This window comes from Sebastes fasciatus, chromosome 15, assembly GCF_043250625.1.
Source record: "Sebastes fasciatus isolate fSebFas1 chromosome 15, fSebFas1.pri, whole genome shotgun sequence".
NCBI lineage: Eukaryota > Metazoa > Chordata > Actinopteri > Perciformes > Sebastidae > Sebastes > Sebastes fasciatus.
This window is the reverse complement of record NC_133809.1, coordinates 724,956-737,455: the sequence shown is the minus strand read 5'-3', so window position 1 is coordinate 737,455 and position 12,500 is coordinate 724,956. Positions and strand designations below refer to the sequence as shown.

Here is a 12,500-nt window from a genome sequence, read left to right as displayed (position 1 = left end):
ATTTACTACAGTGATTACTGGTTCCTCCAGATGTGGCTGTGTTTACTGGTTCCTCCAGATGTGGCTGTGTTTACTGGTTCCTCCAGATGTGGCTGTGTTTACTGGTTCCTCCAGATGTGGCTGTGTTTACTGGTTCCTCCAGATGTGGTGTTTACTAGTTCCATCAGATGTGGCTGTGTTTACTGGTTCCTCCAGATGTGGCTGTGTTTACTGGTTCCTCCAGATGTGGAGGTGTTTACTGATTACTCCAGATGTGGCGGTGTTTACTGGTTCCTCCAGATGTGGCGGTGTTTACTGGTTCCTTCAGATGTGGTGGTGTTTACTAGTTCCATCAGATGTGGCTGTGTTTACTGGTTCCTCCAGATGTGGCTGTGTTTACTGGTTCCTCCAGATGTGGCGGTGTTTACTGATTACTCCAGATGTGGCGGTGTTTACTGGTTCCTCCAGATGTGGCAGTCTTTACTGGTTCCTCCAGATGTGGCGGTGTTTACTGGTTCCTCCAGATGTGGTTGTATTTACTGGTTCCTCCAGATGTGGTGGTGTTTACTGGTTCCTCCAGATGTGGTGGTGTTTACTGGTTCCTCCAGATGTGGCGGTGTTTACTGGTTCCTCCAGATGTGGCGGTGTTTACTGGTTCCTTCAGATGTGGCGGTGTTTACTGGTTTCTCCAGATGTGGCGGTGTTTACTGGTTCCTCCAGATGTGGCTGTGTTTACTGGTTCCTCCAGATGTCGCGGTGTTTACTGGTTCCATCAGATGTGGTGGTGTTTACTTGTTCCTCCAGATGTGGTGGTGTTTACTGGTTACTCCAGATGTGGTGGTGTTTACTGGTTACTCCAGATGTGGTGGTGTTTACTGGTTACTCCAGATGTGGTGGTGTTTACTGTACTTTACCCTCATGTCGTATTCACGACCTCGTAAGTTAAGTTTCTGAAAGTTCCGAGTTCAGGAGTTGTGACGTGTTTGTTGACGTTGTCAGAAATGGTGGAGGCCTTGGAAGTTAATTATTCGGGGCATATTAAGTTCATATATTTTAGTCGTATATTGTTTTTCTTGGTAGTTTTATTTTGGTCTCATAAAAATGTCTTATTCAGTGTTTGGCTGTACTGAGCTCCACCCTCTAGTGTCACTTCTATTTGAAAAAAAGCCACAATGCCGAACTCGAAGCTTCAAAACTGTAGCAAAGAGTGTAGAAGCAAAGAGACAAAACTCTGGTGTTTTGTTTTTTTGACAACAGCGGCTGCCGCCATTTTGGACTGAAAACACTTATTATATAATATTTATTGTTCAACATGGGACATTTCGGTAGAATGACAATAGAATATAAATAATTTAGTTCTTCTTTTGTACGTGTCTTTGTAGGAGGACGTTTTACTGCCGTCTGGTAGTCGCTTTCATTCCAAAATGGCGGAAGCGTAGCTCTACTGCTGTGTTTACAATTGGCTTTCACGTCTTAGCAAAATACGTTCTTTGGTTACGGCTCTAAATTGTTGTACGGCGACTATGGCGTGGGGGAAAGCTCACTCTGGTATGCCATAACGTTATCCTGCTCCCCGCGGTCACAACGACAATCGTACGGGAAAGCTAACGTTAGCAAATGCTTGTTTAAATTTCAATCGGACATATCTGCAATATTGTATTGATTTTTGTAAGGGATAACGTACAGCGAGCTGGTCAGTGTTGTGAAATAAACCCCGACAGGGCGATGCGGCAAGCAAAGCCCTGAAGGGGTTTATTTCACAACAATAACCTGCTAGCTGTTACACGGCTACTTACTGAAGACATCAATAATTAGACATAAAAATGGTCCTCCAGAGTCCAACAGCAATGGTCTGCTATACATAGCAACGGTCTGCTATACATAGCAACAGTCTGCTATACATAGCAACGGTCTGCTATACGTAGCAACGGTCTGCTATACTTGGCAGCGGTCTGCTATACGTAGAAACGGTCTGCTATACATAGCGACGGTCTGCTATACATAGCGACGGTCTGTTATACATAGCAACGGTCTGCTATACATAGCAACGGTCTGCTATACATAGCAACGGTCTGTTATACATAGCAACGGTCTGTTATACATGGCAACGGTCTGCTATACATAGCAACGGTCTGCTATACATAGCAACGGTCTGCTATACATAGCAACGGTCTGTTATACATAGCAACGGTCTGTTATACATGGCAACGTTCTGTTATAAAGAAATAACAAACCGTAGAAAGCCATGATTGACCAATCAGAATGGAGGATTCAACACAGCCGTGTAATAGAACCTATAATATGTCTATGGTCTCCTGTAGCTCTGTGTTGAAAACCTTTGAGGTTCTCCTTATCAAAACATTACCAGATGCTAATTTCCTCCAGGCAGAATCCCAGCAGAATGAGCTCTGTGAATATCAGCGTGACGTTGTGGCCTTGCCTCACGTTTTCCTGATTAATGAAGTTCATCGTGTTTGTTTTTCAGGATGCTGTGTTGAACCATCGTACAGATGTATAAAAAGCGGGATTTTGCGTCCCTTTAGATGTCTGGGACCTGTTCATGGCTTCTAAGAGGAAGCAGAAAGGAATGGTGTTCCAACAGGAAGGGGCAACCACCCCTGCAGCGGCGCCCGCCGCCGACCACCCACCTGCTCGCTTCGTTGTTCCCAAACCAGGGAAGGCAAGCGAAGGCGGGATGGAACAAAGCACCCGAGTGACCAATGAGGAGGCAGATATGATGGGTAAACCCAACATGTACCCGTCTAAAGAACCCATCAGGACGGCTGATGGACTTCCTGCTGTGAAACGTCCCGCCAGTTCAAACCCTCCGTCAGACACCCTGTCACCTGACAGCGTCTGCAGAGGGGTCAAAGTGACGCTGGACAACAACGGCATGTGGAACGAGTTCTTCAGGTGCAAGACGGAGATGATTCTGACTAAACAAGGCAGCAGGATGTTCCCCTACTGCCGCTTCCGCATTTCCGGCCTGCAGCCGTCCAGGAAGTACTCTTTGTTCATGGACGTTCAGCCTTTAGACAGTAGCCGGTACAAGTGGACCGGCAAGAGCTGGCAAGTTGCTGGAAAGGCAGAGTCTCATGTTAAGAGTCAGCCGTTCGCTCATCCAGAGTCCCCGTCGACGGGTCAACACTGGATGCAGAGTCCGGTGTCCTTTTACAAACTGAAGCTGACAAACAGCATCTCAGAACAAGAGGGGAACACGGTGCTGCATCCGATGCACCGCTACCTGCCGCGACTGCACCTGGTCCAGACGGACAAAGCTGCTAAAGACGTAAAGTTAACTGGTCCCAGTGTTGTCACGTTTACTTTCCACCAGACGGAGTTCATGGCCGTCACTGCTTACCAGAACTCACGGCTGTCTCAGCTGAAAGTCGACTACAACCCATTCGCTAAAGGACTGAAGGAGGAGGGCGCTACTTCCTGTGGCCTAAAGCTGAAACTGAACTCTGGCAAAGACTCGCACAGAGCCGGAGGCTCGACTACCAACGAGCAACATCCTGTGAAGAAGAGCTTGAAGTCTTTGCTTGCAAACCATAAACCTAGAAGCTCAAAAGCAGCGGACGCAAAGCCTTCGGGGTCAGGTGACCTCCAGAAAAACTCCACTACAAAGGAAGACCAGTCAGCGGGCAGCGTCTCCGGGGAAGGTTCCTGGTAAGACTTCCACCTTAACAATGAAGATGGCATGCTCTTCAAAGTCTTTATACCAAATGTCAAGTTAGCAAGAGAGAGAGTACAAGAATGAAGACCAACTTTTAAATATTTCAGAGTACTTTCCTGTGTACCTCATAACCTGCTGGTACTCTGCATGGCTACATAGATCTCAGACCTTTTACTCAGTTAACGCCCCGTGTTCTTCAAACGTGGGTTTGGATTCATGTCCCAGAAGTTATCCACAAGATGCAACTATGCAGTTTGCTTCTCTTTGCTTCTGTTTCCTGAGGCAATAGACCCTTTCAGTGATGACGTCATGATGAGGTCACGGTGTTAGCTGGAGGCTAACCAAAGGAAAGACTAGAGGCTAACTAACGCTAGCAGTGGGCTAACATTAGCTGGAGGCTAACTAACGCTAGCAGTGGGCTAACATTAGCTGGAGGCTAACTAACGCTAGCAGTGGGCTAACATTAGCTGGAGGCTAACGCTAGCAGTGGGCTAAAGCTCCTCATCTAAATGTCCTCTTCTGTGTTGTTGTCTGAATCCAGATCTCAGACATTAGAGATGAGTAACTGTGATTGGAGGCTCTAGAGGTACGATATCAGAGGAACGTTTCAGAGACGGAGAGAAATGATGCTAATAGTTTAGCCTTCTGCTAACAGCAGCTAACGGCTCACGTTAGCTGCTGTTAGCAGAAGGCTAATCTATTAGCATCATTTACTCTCCGTCTCTGAAACGCTTCTCTGATGTTGTCCGACTCTCTTTCTGACTGACTTTACTGAAGGATAGTTAACTATAGACATCCAGAGATTTATACGCCCTCAGTTTGTCTTTACAGCGCTGCCGTTAGCCACCGGCCCGCTGGTCGGACGGCTGGCTACTTAGCTAGCTTAGCATGCTAATTCCACCATGCTGTCATGAAACACAGAAAAGTGAAGTTGTTCCTCATCTGGTGATAGCACGGTGCTTTCCTACGCTGAGACCAGAGTGTGAGGATGAAGCATTAAGTTGTTACTCATTTAGCGACTGGCTAGTTAGCTAGCTACCTTTCTAATTCCACCATGCTACAGAAAATGAGTCCAACAGAGGACAGAGGACAGCGCCGGGTCACGGTCCCTCCGCCTCACTGACTAACTAACTGACCGCCTAACAAGCTAACTAGCTAACTAGCCAGTTCTGGAGACAGACAATCTAGCTAGCTAGCTAGCGTTCTCCAGCCGTCTCCTCCTCCTGCAGTAGTCTCCAGCGGCGTAGCGGTCTAATCTGGTCCCGTTGGTTCATCTTAACTTTGTCAACTACCTCTGGTGATCCTGGAGAGAGAGTGACAGCACATGTTGAGAGAAACTAGGATTTTATTCAGACATTGTTAAAAAAACTAGACAACAATACTTTCTAGCCAGCGTTAGCTAACATGTTCAGAGAATTATTCTGCCTCCACTTAACGCTCAGCCCACTAAACACGTTACCATGGTTACTGACAGGAAAGGGGGCTATAAAAGCTAGGGTGATTGGTTGTCTCGGGGTCTCTGACACCTCAGAGGACATTTACATAAAGTTGAACCTTTCTCCACGTCGGAGGGTTTTAAGTTGCGGGGGCAGGTCCGTTCGCAGCCTGCTGCTCCTCTAGTGTTAAAGTCTTTATGTGTGAACGGGGGGGTAGTACTTAAGTTGCGACACCGAACAGATGCATGAAGCTTGGATGTGATTGGCTAATGTGGGTAAAGTGATTTTTTAACCTCTTGTGTTGATGCTCAGTAACAGTGATGACACTGATGTGATGTTTCATTGTCTGACTTCCTTCAGCAGCAGCTCCCGTCCGGCTCAGAAGTTATTTTCTGAGCTTATTCGGGAGGCTCACGTTTCGCTGCACCGATGCAACCTGGAGCAGCTGGGCATCAGCAACAGCACCTCCCACCGCGCTGAGCGAACCAACACTAAAACCATCGCGCCGAAAAGCAACGTGCAAGATGTTCCCAAAAGGGACAGAGTATCTGTCCGAACACGTAGCGAGACATCACCTGCAGAGAAAGAGGAAACTGTTGTTACAAAGAGGAAAGTTAAGGAGGATAAAGACATTTTGAATTCACTGAACTGTAAAGACAGTGTTAGGACGGATAGTTCTGCTCCAGCAGGGTCCCAGAACCCCTCTGTTGACTCAGCCCACCAACATAAGCCTGAAGCTCCATCAGGGGTGGCAGTAAAGCAGCCTAAACGGCCTCTGCCTCTGCCGGCCCTCGCTCTGTTTTTGAAGCAGCATTCGACGAAATCTAAAGTGGCCAAGAACAAGCTGGACTCTCCTCCTTCTGACTTCCTGTCTGATCCACAGAGTTCTGCATGTCCGCCTTCTGATCACGCCACCCAAGCAACTGGTCCCTTGAAGGACCTCGCTGGTGATATCACAGAATCCAGCACCCAGGCCTCCAGACTTACTGGGGCACATCTTCATCCAGATAACAGACAAGCAGTTGAAACCCCCCATAAGCCTTCCAGTCCATCGTGTCCAGATGCCGTTGCCACTATAGACCCAACAGGACTAAGAACTGATGATGTCTTAGCTTCCGTTTCTGTTGCTGAAAGCACAGGCAGAGAGCCGGCGGTACCAGATGGTACACCAGTGTTACCCAACTCAGATCGGCCCTTTTGTACCCTTGGGACTTCTATATCTGCCATTTCCTCAACTCTTGCTGCGTCTCCCATTCTGTCACCACCTCTTGACACAGTGTTACCTGCCCCGACCTCGCCACAAACGCCAACCGTCACCGAGTCTTCCGGGCTACCCTCAGACTCGCCAACGATGAAGTCTGATTCGTTGCTACCTGACCCTGAGTGTTCGTCATTTAGCTTTGAGCCGCTGTCACCAGCGAGCTCTCCAGAGCCTTTACCCTCCCTGCCCATGTCGTTGGCTTTAGACCTCGACTCCTCGACCTCTGAATCGCCTCATAAAGCAGTATCTCCTCAAGAGTTCCAGCACAGTGAGAACTCTGCCACATCTGTGTTCAAATGGCATACAGTGTTACCTCCTCCTGAGCCCTACATAGACACCTCGTTCACAACATTTCAGCCCACACCACAGGCTCTTCCTTTAGAGTCTGTTACATCACCTTTGTTGCCTTCCCAGACTCCCTCCCCCCCTCAACCACAGACTCTTGACACCATCATATCCATACCTCCTCCTGATCAAGACCATGAACCGCCGCTGCCCTTCCCTGCAGAACTGTCCCCCCTCGCGCTTCAGATGCCACTGTCTCCAACCTTTTCCTCGTTAGACGGAGACGGGTTGTCACCCACGCCTTCAATCGCCGATCTCGTGCATTTCTTCTCCACCAATGATGACCTCGGGATGGGGGTGGAGTTTTCAACCACAGAGCCGGTGGCTGTTCCCTGCCCACCTCCAAGCACAGTAGACGCAAATACGCACGAGCCTCCTCAGCCGGCGCAACCAATTCCAGCCAAGAAACCCTGCAAGCACAAGAAGAAGTCCCGGAAGCGAAATCTGCCGGTTATGGACGAGAAGATGGACGCCTCCACCTACAGTAGGATGCAGCCGAACCTGGAGGAAGTGGAGGAGCAGTTATTTATCTCATTCACATCAAAGGTAAAAACCTGTTTTCATGTAATGAGGGACTCTGTGGAAGAATCAGAAATGTCTTGTTAACAGTGACACCTGTGGCCGTTAGGTCAACGACAGCCGGCATCCTGTTCCTCGCACTACGTAGACGCGCGAGCAGCGGTCAAAACAGAGTTTTTCATTCTGGCTATTCATTTCCTGTTGTGAGGTGTAATGAACATCGGAGCCTCTAGGTGACACTAGCAGAACTTTAAACTAGGGATGCACCAATACTGATACCAGTATCGGGTATTGGGTCCGATAGCAGCGAGCCCTTTGTCCGCGGTGCAGCGAAGTCCTGGCGGGGAGCGCTGTAAAGCTGCGGCTTTGAGCCACCTTCACCCTGAGCCTTTCCTAGCCGACCTAGAGCCGGTCGCGGTGAGCCGTATGCGGGACTCCCCAGCCTGCCGTGTTTTGCTCACACCCTCCAGCTGGCTGTTAACGAGGGTCTTGTGGCACAGAGAAGTACTCGTATTGGTACTTGGTATCGGCGAGTACCCAAATGTAAGTACTTGTACTCGGTCTGAAAAAAAGTGGTATTGGTGCATCCCTAGTTTAGACTAATAGTCTTGTTGAGTCTAACTCAAGATACTTCTACAGAAAATTAAAACCGAACTCGTATTTCAGGAGGCCCTCCGGCTTCACGTTGTGGACTCTGATGGAACGGTCTCACAGCCTCAGACGACACCTGAAGATCACCTGCAAAGTGCTGACGCACCTGAGAACGGTAACGGCACTTAAATTATCATGTTCTTACAGTCCTACGATGTTTACCAGTTCTGGGTTTAATGGTCCTGACACACCAAGCCGTCAGTCGGCATAATTTTTTCGGTGTCCCGCACCGTTGACTTTAGTCTGACTGTGTTGGAGTTTTTTCGAGCGATTCAGCATGTTAACATTGATTTCCCGTTTTTGAATGACGAATACAAACTACCGACTATCGACTGTAGTCTTTGCGTTGTGTTCGAGTGCAACTTTTTGGTCAAGACATAGGTGAGGCGACTCAACAGGCGGCCTGCTAGGTCTCTGTCGGGTTGGTGTGTCTGGGCCTTAAAATCAACATGTTAAATAGTAGAATGAGAAGATCGATCTCAGTTTAAGTCTTTGTGTCCAGTACAGAGATCGGACCAGGACGTGTTTAGCCTAGCTTAGCTTAACAAGAATTAGTAGCTAACAGTACATAGAGGCTAACTCAAACCTTACAGGACTAGAAGCTAACTCTAATTGAGCACAGAAGCTGACCCTAAACCATAGACAAAAGAAAAATCTAATTCAAAGCTAACAAGAAGTAGTAGCGAACAGAATCTAGAAGCTAACTCAAAGCTAACAGGACCTAGAGGCTAACTCTAATGAGAAGTGGATATTCTGACGCTGATGTTATTCTCCAGTAGAGGCGAGGGAGGGCGTGGAGGAGACGGAGGGCGTGGAGGAGACGGAGGGCGTGGAGGAGACGATCGCTGCCTTTGAGAAGATTCTTCTGAGAGACTTGAAGCTGATGAGACATGGACAGGTGATCCATCCTGTGCTGCAGGAAGGTATGTAGGGGGGGGGCTTTGAGTAAATAGTTTGGGAACCACTGCTCTAGCTATCATGTTTTTTTATTTTAGATGGATTTAAACAGGATCATGCAAACAACGATGTCCCACGGCCACTTTTAAAGGGTTAATAAAAAGATGGAGTTCAAACTGACGACTGATTTCTGTCTTGTTTTTCTCTGTGAACTCAGTCGGTCTGAAGATGAACCTGCTGGATCCGACTCTGGTTATAGACCTGCAGTACCTGGGAGTCCGGTTGCCCATCCCTCCTCCTGGAGTCTCTCTGGAGCCGCTGCCCCAGGAGCTGCCTCCGCCTCCGCCTCCAGGTACCTGCCTGATAGACACCGACCCAGAGGAGGACCGGCCTCTGATAGATGTTTATAGAATGACTTTATAGACTCGTTTTCTGTTAGTCAGTAACCATGGTGACGTGTTTAGTGGGGGAGCGTTAAGTTGAGGCAGAATAATTCTCTGAACATGTTAGCTAACGCTGGCTAGAAAGTATTGTTGTCTAGTTTTTTGAACAATGGCTGAATAAAATCCTAGTTTCTATTAGTCATCTCTAATGTCTGTGATATCTGGATTCTGGCACCAACAACACAGCAAGAGGACATTTAGATGTGTAGCTTTAGCCCACTGATAGCCTTAGTTAGCCTCCAGTCTTTCCTTTAGTTAGCCTCCAGCTAACATCGTGACCTCATCATGACCTCATCACTAAAAGTGCTGATGAATCCACTTTAAAGTCCAGCTGTACTAGTACCCTAGTAGTATTGACAGTGTAGAAGTGTTCCTGAGGTACTTCCTGTTCTTGTCTTCAGGTGTTTCTGCAGCGTTTGTTTCCAGAACAGGAAAGACGACCGATGTGACTCAGATTAAAGGTTGGAGAGAGAAATACACTCCAGAGGCTCCGTCCACGCCGACAGCAGCCAAACCTGAAGGTAACTCCAGCTTAGAAACCGTCTTTAGTCTCTACCTGGATCTGAAGCCAGTCCCACTGAACCCGTGTTCTCCTCCTGCAGCCGGACCCAGTTCAGATCCACCCAAGAGGAACCTGTCGGCGTTCTGCAGCGACATGCTGGACGAGTATCTGGAGAACGAAGGGAAGCTGATCGTCGAGCGAGCCGCTAGCTTCTCTCAGCCCGTGGTGGAGCCGCTGGTCTACGAGCTGCCCACCAGGAGCACCAGCTACGTCCGGACCCTGGACAGCGTCCTGAAGAAGCAGACCTCCGGCTCCCCCACCTCAGACCTCATATCTGGATTCATCCCCCCCTCCAAGAGACCCAAACTCTCCCTCAGAGAGACCAAACCGTCCAGGAGGCAGAGAGGTCCAAAACCCAGTAAACCCAGATCAGAACCAGCTCCAGGTCCAGCACCTGCACTCACTCTGAGTCCAGCTGAATCTAACCTGGTCCCTAAACATCCTGCAGTCCAGATCCCGGCTGGCCCCCCCTCATCAGAACCCGCCGCTGAACCTCATAAATCACGGAAACACCACCTGAAAGTCCGGTTCGACCACACAGAGATGTCCACTCTGTCTCCTCAAGGCAGGAAGAGGAAGAAGCTCAAACCCAAGACCTGGTCCCAGACCCTCAGCCCCCCCAAACCCCCGGCCTCCCCGCCCGGCGTCTCAGAGGACATGGCGCCACTGGAGTCGGACTCTGAGCTGGGGACCGCCGCCGATCAGAGCGGTGAAACCTGCCACAAGGACAGCGGGCCCGTGATGACCCGGGGTCTGCTGAGACAGAAGGACCTGGAGGACGGGGTGGTGTGGGAGGGACGACCACGGACCAGCATCACCGAGGAGAGGGCCGCCATTGCTCTGACATCACTCTTCACACTGAAGGTCAGAGACGAGACCGCAGACAGTCTGTACCGTCACAAATAGAAACAATAGAAACCCCATTTACTGTTAGCTTCCAGCTAGCTATTAGTTCCTGTTAGCTTCCAGCTAGCTATTAGTTCCTGTTAGCTTCCAGCTAGCTATTAGTTCCTGTTAGCTTCCAGCTAGCTATTAGTTCCTGTTAGCTTCCAGCTAGCTATTAGTTCCTGTTAGCTTCCAGCTAGCTATTAGTTCCTGTTAGCTTCCAGCTAGCTATTAGTTCCTGTTAGCTTCAAGTTAGCTATTAGTTCCTGTTAGCTTCCAGCTAGCTATTAGTTCCTGTTAGCTTCCAGCTAGCTATTAGTTCCTGTTAGCTTCAAGTTAGCTATTAGTTCCTGTTAGCTTCCAGCTAGCTATTAGTTCCTGTTAGCTTCCAGCTAGCTATTAGTTCCTGTTAGCTTCAAGTTAGCTATTAGTTCCTGTTAGCTTCCAGCTAGCTATTAGTTCCTGTTAGCTTCCAGCTAGCTATTAGTTCCTGTTAGCTTCAAGTTAGCTATTAGTTCCTGTTAGCTTCCAGCTAGCTATTAGTTCCTGTTAGCTTCCAGCTAGCTATTAGTTCCTGTTAGCTTCAAGTTAGCTATTAGTTCCTGTTAGCTTCCAGCTAGCTATTAGTTCCTGTTAGCTTCCAGCTAGCTATTAGTTCCTGTTAGCTTCCAGTTCGCTATTAGTTCCTGTTAGCTTCCAGTCAGCTATTAGTTCCTGTTAGCTTCCAGTTAGCTATTAGTTCCTGTTAGCTTCCAGTTAGCTATTAGTTCCTGTTAGCTTCCAGTTAGCTATTAGTTCCTGTTAGCTTCCAGTCAGCTATTAGTTCCTGTTAGCTTCCAGTTAGCTATTAGTTCCTGTTAGCTTCCAGGCAGCTATTAGTTCCTGTTAGCTTCAAGTTAGCTATTAGTTCCTGTTAGCTTCCAGCTAGCTATTAGTTCCTGTTAGCTTCCAGCTAGCTATTAGTTCCTGTTAGCTTCCAGCTAGCTATTAGTTCCTGTTAGCTTCCAGTTCGCTATTAGTTCCTGTTAGCTTCCAGTCAGCTATTAGTTCCTGTTAGCTTCCAGTTAGCTATTAGTTCCTGTTAGCTTCCAGTTAGCTATTAGTTCCTGTTAGCTTCCAGTTAGCTATTAGTTCCTGTTAGCTTCCAGTTAGCTATTAGTTCCTGTTAGCTTCCAGTCAGCTATTAGTTCCTGTTAGCTTCCAGTTAGCTATTAGTTCCTGTTAGCTTCCAGGCAGCTATTAGTTCCTGTTAGCTTCCAGTTAACTATTAGTTCCTGTTAGTTTCCAGTTTGCTATTAGTTCCTGTTAGCTTCCAGTTTGCTATTAGTTCCTGTTAGCTATTAGTTCCTGTTAGTTTCCAGTTTGCTATTAGTTCCTGTTAGCTTCCAGTTTGCTATTAGTTCCTGTTAGCTATTAGTTCATGTTAGCTTCCAGTTAGCTATTAGTTCCTGTTAGCTTCCAGTTAGCTATTAGTTCCAGTTAGCTATTAGTTCCAGTTAGCTATTAGTTCATGTTAGCTTCCAGTCAGCTATTAGTTCCTGTTAGCTTCCAGTCAGCTATTAGTTCCTGTTAGCTTCCAGTTTGCTATTAGTTCCTGTTAGCTATTAGTTCCTGTTAGCTTCCAGTTTGCTATTAGTTCCTGTTAGCTATTAGTTCCTGTTAGCTTCCAGTTTGCTATTAGTTCCAGTTAGCTATTAGTTCCTGTTAGCTTCGAGTTAGTTTCTAGTTCCTGATAGCTTCTAGGTGCTGTTAGCTAAAACAATCCTGTATTATTCTAGATTGGACCAGCAGCAGTGTATAATAATAAACGATGGTTCCTGTGGTTCCTCTTCAGGGTTTCGTCATC

The 12,500-nt window shown here is 47.8% G+C and overlaps 1 protein-coding gene across 8 annotated transcripts in view; it reads left to right on the top strand.

Moving 5' to 3' along the window:
• The window catches only part of mgaa (MAX dimerization protein MGA a), a 34,208-nt gene that overhangs the window by 1,571 nt on the left and 20,137 nt on the right, over positions 1-12,500 (top strand). For 6 of the 8 annotated variants that reach the window (XR_012597292.1, XR_012597293.1, XM_074660922.1 and 3 more), the window contains exons 2-9: positions 2,465-3,648; positions 5,452-7,243; positions 7,883-7,982; positions 8,644-8,790; positions 8,982-9,116; positions 9,609-9,728; positions 9,810-10,633; positions 12,489-12,500. The exon at positions 12,489-12,500 is cut by the window's right edge and continues 265 nt beyond it. Coding sequence is in view for 6 of the 8 variants with exons in the window: in XM_074660922.1 (XP_074517023.1) it covers positions 2,540-3,648; positions 5,452-7,243; positions 7,883-7,982; positions 8,644-8,790; positions 8,982-9,116; positions 9,609-9,728; positions 9,810-10,633; positions 12,489-12,500 (4,239 nt within the window). In the remaining 2 variants the exon portion in view is untranslated. The remainder of the gene's footprint in view (positions 1-2,464; positions 3,649-5,451; positions 7,244-7,882; positions 7,983-8,643; positions 8,791-8,981; positions 9,117-9,608; positions 9,729-9,809; positions 10,634-12,488) is intronic. The other 2 variants (XM_074660918.1, XM_074660919.1) reach the window with 2 other exon arrangements.